The sequence below is a fragment of the Malania oleifera genome, chromosome 1 (assembly GCF_029873635.1).
Source record: "Malania oleifera isolate guangnan ecotype guangnan chromosome 1, ASM2987363v1, whole genome shotgun sequence".
NCBI classification, from domain to species: domain Eukaryota; kingdom Viridiplantae; phylum Streptophyta; class Magnoliopsida; order Santalales; family Ximeniaceae; genus Malania; species Malania oleifera.
In genome coordinates, this window is record NC_080417.1 from 25,955,568 (window position 1) to 25,965,911 (window position 10,344).

At 33.1% G+C, this 10,344-nt stretch overlaps 1 protein-coding gene across 1 annotated transcript; it reads left to right on the forward strand.

Moving 5' to 3' along the window:
* The first annotated feature begins 3,998 nt into the window (after positions 1 to 3,998).
* LOC131158904 (uncharacterized) lies at positions 3,999 to 5,077 on the forward strand. Its single transcript, XM_058113845.1, has one exon. It carries the CDS (start codon positions 4,275 to 4,277, stop codon positions 4,755 to 4,757), a length of 483 nt encoding a protein of 160 aa, XP_057969828.1. The 5' UTR covers positions 3,999 to 4,274; the 3' UTR covers positions 4,758 to 5,077.
* Positions 5,078 to 10,344: the final 5,267 nt, after the last annotated feature.

Below are 10,344 nucleotides of genomic sequence, written 5' to 3' on the forward strand. Positions count from 1 at the left end.
GTTAGACTGCCCACAACAAATGTATGTCAAGCAAATTTTAAATAAATACATTCTTATTTTAAAAATAAATAAAAATAATATTCAAATGAATGATATTTATGAAATTGAATTGGGCCTAATAGAATTGGATTAGAGTGAGTATAATAATTATCTTGTCGCTTACTTAAATGGTCACGTATAAAGAATAGATTAATCTTTGAAAAGACTAAATTATCCCTGATAAAAATAATAATAATAATATAACAATAATTAAATCAAAACATTCAAAAAAAACAATCCAATTCCTTTTATTCAGTATCATGACGCCGAATACAATTTAATAATAATAAAAAAGGGGGGTAAGGACAAGCAGATGGACCGTCCCGGGCGACATCCGGGCTTTGAGGTGTTGGGGCCCAAATCACGGGAGGCCACTGTCAGATGTTTGGGCTTTTCTACTTCTCCCAATACTCACTTCTTCCACGTGCCCTTACTTCCTGCCCTCAACTCAACAGTCAACATGCATCCACTCGCTGAACTCGCCACCTATGTCCTCTCTCAATTATTATTATTATTATTATTATTATTATTATTATTATTATTATTCATTCATGCACTCGCTCAACTAGCCACGTATTCTCTTATTTTCAAGTTCTCTAAATTATTATTATTAATATTATTATATTTTTATAACATGATGACTCCAATCATTATCGCATCGCTTCAAATACCATGATACGCCACAAAATAATGAGTTCATAGGCTGGATCCGAAAGGGTTGAAAACGAATTGGATCGTAAATGGATCGATGTTAAATGAGTCATGACCCATTTTTTCAGGTCTATCGAAAGGAGAAAGTCGCTTGTCCATTAATGCACATTTAATAATTTATCAGCGTAACATGTCAAGAAGAAATCGAACTCCTGAACTTGGGATCACCAAAGTCACAAGTCGCACTTATTACTTGAGTTAACCCGACTTAACCTCTCTAAATTATTATTATTGTTCATTTGTTCATTCATCCCAAGTTGATCGGCATGCAGCAACTAATTTTGCACTCCAACACTATGGAGGCACGAGAAGAAAATAGACAATTGAAATGCAAACGGTGATAAGAAGCATAATTGTACCTACAAATTTTAGTTGTTTGGGTTGACTTAAATATCACGTATTTTAACTTGATTTATGGTGAAATAAAAAAAATAAAAAATATAAAGAAATATGTGTGAGCATTTTCACCAAACATAATAATATATTTACATTTAAATCACTACTTAAACTAATATCTCAAGTTATATATATTGAATCAATAAAATTATTTATGTAACTATATGACTAACACACAAAGGGTTTGTTTGAAATTACTTATGTAAAAGTGTTTTTTTTTTTAAAAAAAGAAGCTAAGTTTAACATGTGTTGACAAAAAATTGGTGTTTGGTTGTGTTTAAAATAAATGATACTTAGATACTAACTTTTATTATAGGATACTATATGATTATTTTTAAAAATTAACAATTTCATTGATAAAAAATTAATTATTTATGATTAAAATTTAAATATTTTCTATTAAAAATAATATAAGATTATTATTTTCAATTAAAAATAATCTTGTTATTAATGTTTATTTATAACATATTCATATCATATTAAATTATGATAAAAATAATATTATGAATTAAATTCAAAATTTTAATTTATTTAATATTAATTCAAATTAATAAATAGTTCTCGTTCAATTCAGAATTGAATTATAATAACTAATATACCATAATGCATGGAAAAATAATATATAATTATTTTTAAATATATTTTGAAGAATAATATATAATATTTTTATAGCTAAATTTAAATGATAATAATATTAATTTTCTATTAACTAAAATATTATCATATTCTTATTTATTAATTAACAATAACCTTATTACTAATGCATACTTATAATATATGATTATAGCATTAAATTATGTTAAAAATAGTATGGATAACTAAATTAAACACTTTAGTTTATTTTAATGTTAATTTAAATTTATAGATGACTCTTTTTATTTAAATTTTGGACTATAACATTGGACACTATATATGGTGCGGCACCGAATCCGAGAGGCGAAAGCCGCCCATCTAATGATGCACCCTTGGTAATTTACCTACGTAATATCTAAAGAAAGAATCGAACCCGTGATCTTGGAGTCTTTAAAGTCACAAGTTTACCCTTAATTTTTTATTTTTTTTTGGATTACGCATCGGGTTTCTACGTGTCCGTTTTACGGTCCAAATGACTAATCCCGTACTCCTTGAAGCCGATCCCACAACTTCAAAGGAAGGTAAATTTCAGGAATTCAGAGGCGGAAACGAACCCAAGAGGATTTGAACACTTGATCTTGTGAGAGACACTCTTGCAGTCCGCACTGTCGCATGAACATACCTTGGGTACACTTAAAAAAAATTTGCACGTGCATGACTTGGTCAAATTTTAGGCACTCCTTGCGCGCATTAGAGATGGAACGTACGTACACAAACAGATATTAATTGTCAATTATAAGGGGACATGGCCAACAATTAAATACAATTAGTTGTCCCAAATCAATTTCAATTCTGATCAGATCTCCCGTGTCCTCTTTCTTCAAAATTGGGTGGGTGGCTTTGGGCATCTGCCCTTTTCTTTTCTTTTCTTTCTTCAAAAATACATTCGTGCTTTTGGGGACATGTGCCCTTAAAAAGGAAGGTACGTCCCACCCCAAAACCCTAAAAACAATGGACGATACAATGTTCAGGAATGTGGGTCCTGTTAGGTTAGGTGAGACACTGAGACCCCATTATATACGTTCACCTCCCCCCTCCCAGAGACCCATATGGAAGGGTTTTCTCTTCTTATTTATTTATTTATTTATTATTATTAAAAAAAGTTATGAATTTAGGGTATCTCATAGTTTAGATAATTAATTAAATTTTAAATTTTAATATTTTTATTAGAAATTATTAGTTTAAGTAGTCAATTTTTTAAACCACTTTAAATCTGATCGATGATTTAGTTATATAAACATGTGAAATAATTATTGAATAATTTTAACTGATAAATTGAAAAAATAAGGTAGTTTTTTTGTAACGATTTAAAATAGTTATTTAAATTAAAAAATAAAAAAATTTATTTTTACAAATAGATAGTCACACGTTTAAGTTTTTAATATATATTTTTTATTTCATTTTTTTAAACAAATATTGCGTAACTTAAAAAATATGCTGGATTTGATTTAAATCACCCGAGAGTTAAAATTTAATGGTGTGTTTGGTTGTGAAGTTATTAAACAATTTTAGCTGATAATTAAAAAATAAGACTGCTTTTTGGTATTATTTAAATTTGAAAATAAAAAATAAATTATTTTCAGACTTGTGCGTATAACTTGTTATCAGTTTCTGACTTTTAGCAAAACATAAAAAATATGCTGAGTTTTTGTAAATTTGTAAAGAAGTTAAAAATTAAAAATAATCACTTTTCTTCACAACCAAACACACCTCTACTATTCTTTTTTCTATTTCTAAGTAATTAAAAAAAAAATTAAAGTAAGAATAGAAATGAAAACAATATTAATAGAAGTTTCTAATTTATTTATTTATTTTTTTCTCTACGGTGTTTACACTGCCCCCACTCCCTCCCTTTTTCCTTTTCTGCAATCAAAGCCCTTCCGTTTTGGTAGACAGATCACTAGATCTCAAAAGCAGCACTAGCACCGGCACGCCGCACACCCACACTGTAACTCTTGGCTTTAAATTAATTTTCACCATTATTCTGCCAAAAATGACGTCGTTTCAGAGCTTCAAACCGATCATACGAAAAACTCAAAAACCAAGAGCATTGCCGTCTCACCGTCTGCGTTATAAAATGGTAAAAAGTTAAAAGTTAAAGAGCATTGAGGTACTGTAGGAGGACACGACACTGCCGTGCAGGCAGCTGCAGAAAGAGAAAAGTAACAGTCATACAATACAATACAAAAGCCAACCTGTCATCAACAACTTACAGGTTGGCAATGCCTGCCCACTATTCGAAGAAATGCCTAAATGATTTATTAAATGCCATTGTCAGACATGGCACAACACTACCATCTATGCCAACGAGACCTCAATTTCCCACCCAATCCCTTTAATTTTCTCTATATAATCCCATCTCTTCCGCTTTCCTCTCCTTCGACGAACCCTTCAGTTTCTTCTTCCTCTCCCAAACCCACACCCACCCCACCAAGGTCAAAGCCATCGTACGTACACATAATTAAGGACTAAAATATTCAAAGCCATCAGCGGTGATGGGCATCTGCAACTCCTGCGAGTCCACCTCAGTCGCCACCGCCAAGCTCATTCTACAGGACGGAAGATTGCAGGAGTTCCAATACCCAGTGAAGGTCTCCTACGTTTTGCAGACAGACCCCACCTGTTTTATCTGTAACTCCGACGAGATGGACTTCGGGGATGTCGTCGCGGCCATCAGCGCAGACGAGGAGCTCCAGCCGGGCCAGCTCTACTTTGCGCTGCCCTTGAGCAAGTTGAAGCGCCCTCTTCAGGCTGAGGACATGGCCGCATTGGCCGTGAAAGCCAGCTCCGCGCTCACCAAGAGCGGCGTCGGCTGCGGCGAGAAATGCAAGTGCGGCCGGAAGACGGTTGCGCCGATTGTTCCGGCGGCGTTTCCCGGTGATAAGGAGGGTAAGTCGCCACGGAGAAGGGAGAGGAGAAGTGGGGGTAGCGGCGGTAGAAGGAGCTTCACGGCGATGTTGAGTGCGATACCGGAGTAGGGGAGGGGCAGTTTGGGGATTAACGGAGGAAATTAAGGGTGGTCTTGCCCACATCTGGTGTAAATATTGGCAGTAACCGAATTGGATTTGGGGCGGGGGCAGTGGGGTTTGAGTCTTGACTGGGTATTCTGGTCGTTGGTAGAGCTGTGATTACGGAATTTTCTCTCTTATTAATTTTAATTATCTGTCAACCATTTAAGGGTCTTGTTACAATTTTACCCCTAAATGGTCTGATCTTATTAATAACCACATTTCCATCATTTTGTCACCATTGACATTGCATTATTGCAGAGGAAGACGTTATCTGAGCGTTATCTCAAGTTCGACCTCCACTTAATTTGCTTCTCTCTCTACTTTCCTCTATTAATGTGACTTTTAATTTTTATGATTAAGATAATTAAAAGTGACAGAACCTGTGATATATATGTACACATACATGCAGCAGATCAACCACCAAAGCTAATAAAATTTTAAAATTTGAATAATTTTGTGGAGATCTGATCCATCACTTGGAAGAAATATTTGGTATAGAATGGAGAGATAGATCTCTTCTATCTCTTCTACAGCATTTTAACAGCTATTTATCCACTTAAATGTGGCAATGTCAAGCTGTACGTACTTGTGTACCCCTAAGTAGTTGGGGGCCTACGTACGCGTATTGTGGAACCTTATTTAAATTTTAAAACATACGTTGTAGCTGGCTGTGCAGTAGCAATATGGCTTTGAATACTCTTTTAATAAGGTAAAAAAGAAGGCAGATGAGAGCATCACTGTTAAAAATACAGAGTCCAGCAAGTCATTGGGAGGAGATTTGAGTCAGAAAATTTCTCGTAAATATATATAATGCATAAATTTGCATGGTAACTATTAAGTGCTGCTACGCGGAGGGTGTAACGTGTAACTGAGAGGCTCATTGGACCTCTACTGGGTTTACTTTTACAGAGATCGAATAGAGCCAAAGAGATATATACATTATTTTCTATTTGGGTTTGGATAACATTTCTGGCTTGCCGTCCAAATCATGGGGCTGTTTTCTATTCATGTGTTTGTCTACACCACAGGTGGTCCTTCGTACCACTTGTCATTTTCTACGTGTGTATGAGAGAGAGAGAGAGAGAGAGAGAGAGTAAATGGGAAAATGGCAGCATGCAAATATCAAGGAAGGAGGGAGCATAGGCTAGGTTGGCTAGCTAGCTCCATTAACATATATCAGCAAACAAAGATCGATAGGGTCGAGGAATTTTAGGTCAGCGTGAAAGGTGATGATCTATAGAAAGAGAAATCAAGTCTTTACAGCTGTATGTCTGCAGGCTGCAACCATTATTATTATTCTTGTTGTTATCCTCGTCGTTGATTTATACCCATGGCCTTGGAATATTAATTTCCCAATGTCAATTGCAAATGTATGCATGTCTATGTATACTCGATGTAGTCATGCACATATGCTTGTTGATATATCCCATGAAATCTGTAAGTAATTAACAATCATGATGATGATGGAGTGCGAATGCATGAACAGTGTGGAAATTGATGAGAGGCTGAGGCGTACTTGGATTTGGGAGGAAGCCAGAAAAGGCTGAAAAGTTAATTAATTAACAACTAATAAGGATAGTATTGGACGTTTTCGCTAAGCTATACCAGAGAGCATATGCATGTGTGTTTGTATGTGCGCGCGCGCGCGAGATAGGATAGGATTAACCAAACGGGTCCAAACGGGAGTGGACAAAGTGCGGTCCTTCAACTAGGCATAGCTAGAGAGTTGGCTAGCTCTCACCACACTCTTGCTAGATCTGTAAGGTAATGTATTCAAACAAACATATTATTCCTTTCATTTCTTGTGATATGATTCTCAACTAACATTTAAAATATTTATCATGACGTGACGTGAACAACATAGTTATTCATTCGACATATTATTTTCAACGGATGATATTTTAAGTATGTAATAATGAAACATCCTAAAAATTAGAAAGCTGAAGGATCTTGCATATATTTTTATCAGCATGCATGCAATCTACGCTTAAACTTGACAAAATGGATACAAAATTATTAATTTAAATAGAATCCGACACTCTTGAATTGATTCATAACCAACATACTTGTTAAATTAGTTAGATATTTTTTGAAATATTTGCTTCTAAATGAGTTAGTTGGCGAATATTAAGTTTTATTTGATGAATATCGGTCAATCCATCAATAATTAGTGTCTATATTCATAAATAATTTCATATGTCTATACTTATTAGTGTCTATATTCATAAATAATTTCATATGTCTATACTTATTAGGCATCAACCTAATTAGCATAAACTTGATTCATCAAAGTCCAGTCCCAGACTCCCAACTTTCGCATTATTGTCTACGCCTTTAGGTTTGTTTACACCTTCATTCAAACTAAAACCTAAATGCACAATTCTCATGATTTTAGTGGTAATTAGATGTTTAACAATTTATCATAATTACTAGATAATTTAGGTTTCTATTTTGTGATTGTTCATAATTTTTTTTAAAAAAAAGAAGGACGACACCTCCATTTATTTATTAAAAAACCCTCACTTTTGGCGGATGAATACCGTGGTTACAAGACAATCAATATGTGAAACAAAAGAAAAACTTTAAAAAAGGCCTCCCAAAAAACAACACCAACAACCAGTTAAAATAGAGTTACAAGTTAAAAAAAAAAAAAACAAAATAAGGACTATATAATTTATCCAATTGTTCATTAAATGTTTAACCATTTATCCTATTATAATTTTTTAAAAAACTTCAATTATTATGTTATGAAATAAAATATTCATTGAATGGTTAAAAAATACAAGAACTATACTTAGCCAACCAGCATAGGAATGAAAGATTGTATCTGTCATTCAATCCACCGCGAATCATCCAATCCAAATAAGAAACAAAAAAAAGTTTGTCACTTGAGTTGAATATGGATTAAAATTTTTCACATGATAATCCACCTAATTCATCATGGATTATTTGATCTGGTCCACTTTACTAGGCCTACCTAAATATGATTGGCATTAATTGTAAAATTTTCTAGAAAGTTAAACAACAATCTTGCCCAAGTAAAATAGCTTAATTTTAAAATATGTAGGTAAAACGACAAATAATTTCACTAGCTAAAATCTCTCTTGCTTCCACTAGCTAATTTCATTTCCTTGGTTACAATCCTATCCTAGCTATTTTTTCCTCCAACAATTTTGAGGAAAAAGAGCTAATATTGGTCTTTCTTGAGACATCAATCAAAATTATATAAACTATTTAATACTAGAGGTAAAATTATTTTGAATGTTAAAAAAATTATTAAGGAATAAGGAAATTATACATGAATAAACAGAAAAAAATAAAAATAAAAGAAAAGAAAATGAGAGAATAATGAAGACCTAAATTAATTCCTAAATAAGCCCATGAGATGAGAAAAATAGATCGCCAACAATAGAAGACATCCTTTTATGCCTCTAAATCGAGTTTCTCATTCTTAAAATATCAATGATTATTTTCTTTTAAATCTTAATAAATTGATACAATAATAACATGCTAGAGATGAAATCTATAACTTAATTTTGTAAATTTGTCAACTAAGAAGAAAATTTACTAAATTAAACACCCAATAGAGTTTATATTAATTGAACATATGACCAAATGTTGGAAAAAAGAGCAATATAATAAGAAGTGATTCTAATCCATTGATAGATTTGCAGGCATAGCACCTATATATTTAAAAATTATCATATTCAAATATGCAACATGTTGTTTGTCAAATTCCAAGGATGAGCATATGTCCATTGCCTTCACATGCAAGCATGATTGGTGGATAAGGCAATCCCAAATTAAAGGATATTATCTTCCATATGTCCCTCTAATATATAGAACCTATGTGTGTGTATATATAAATTGAGTTACTAATGAGGATGCATTTAGACCATTCACATATATAGTTTTTATATGTGATGCAACACTGGAACACAATTTGACACGTAGCCCAGAATCTAAGCCTGCAATTACTTCAGCCTCGAAACTAGCTAGCCAGCTCTCTGCCATACTGTATATTTTGTATATAGTATTTGCGTGCGCAGTTGGGTATAATAGGCATGCCTCACTTTTCAATTTCTAGTGGCAATCAATGAGGCGTCGTCGAAGACAGCTAGCTGAGGGAATCCAATCCCAATAATGCTGCAATGCATTTTTTCATCTAAACAAATATATATAATAATAAACCCGTCTACGAGAGGTTTTTCCTTTTGCCTTTTTCTTTTTTCGGAATGGGACGAAGGAGGTTTGCTATATAATAATTAAAATAATGAATTTCCATGCATGCATAAAGTGCACGTGAAAAATTAAAATGGGAGACAGCAGATGGAGGAGGTTGGCTCGAGTTGCTGAAAAAGGTTGATTTGAAAAACTAGATCACATCATATCGAACCATGGAGGACTTGGGGTAGATGACAAATCCCTAGGGCCCGTTATTCATTATGTGCATATCTGGAGGTGGCTTCTGCCCTTTTTTCTCCTTTCGTTTTCTTAGGGTTTGGGGGAAGAATTGAAAGGTGGGTGGCGATGCAAGTTGGTCCTCACTCCTCCATTAGTGCTGCTTTGCTTCTCGTGAGTTTGTTTGTATGTTAAAGGTGCGACTGTAATTTCACTAGAGTAGGAACAGGAACAGTCGCCCTCTCCATATTTTCCTTTGGCCTGTGTAGTTAGGTCTTTCAATATGTATTCTGTCTCATGAGGTCTGCACACATCCGAGTAGATCTCATATTTATTCAGATTTAGCAGCTGAATTCGTTCTTATTTATGCATATTTTTAAGATGAAGGTGGAATGTGAATTTCGAGATGTTTCCATTAATTTTATTTTCATTTAGAATATATTAGTAAAGAAGAATACGATCATATAACATTAAGCTAATTAATTAGTTGGTATTCATTACGGTAATTTTTAAGGATTCGTCATCTAAAAAAAAAGTGGCTTGAGTGAGTTTTGGAGTAAACATGAAGATGAGTTTTCATTCAATTATTATCTAAACCTTACACGACACTAAGCTATTTGTTTAATCTGCTAGATACTATTCAAGATGTATTTTTCGAAGGTTAATCAACTTTATTTTTTTTATTTTTTTAATAAATAACACTTGGTAAAACAGAAATAATATAACTCTCGCAAAATATGATTGAATTGTATGTAAAATCGAAAACAAGAAGTTATGCCAATTTCTTTTATCCATTATGTGAATTTGATGATTAAACTGTAACTATTCCTTGACTAATTAAAATTAGTTAATTTCATTTTTTTTTAAATTGAGACTTGGAATTGACTAATTTAAATCTAAGTTTGAAGTCAGCCACTTAAAAGTTTTATATATATATATATATATATATCGATCAACATTCAACATTTTTAAAATACATCTAGATTAGGTGATTCCATAGCTAACATAACTAGTACGAAGGTAGGATACGAATTTTGAGATGTCGATCTCCATTGTTTCCATTTTTAAAAAATATACCAATAAAATAGAATGCAACCATATAACACGAAGCTAATTACTTGGTGTATACTATGGTATCTTTTAAGTATCTAAT

Excerpts from the sequence above, each read along its gene's own strand:
- LOC131158904 (XM_058113845.1), top strand. The coding sequence starts at position 4,275 with ATGGGCATCTGCAACTCCTGCGAGTCCACCTCAGTCGCCACCGCCAAG.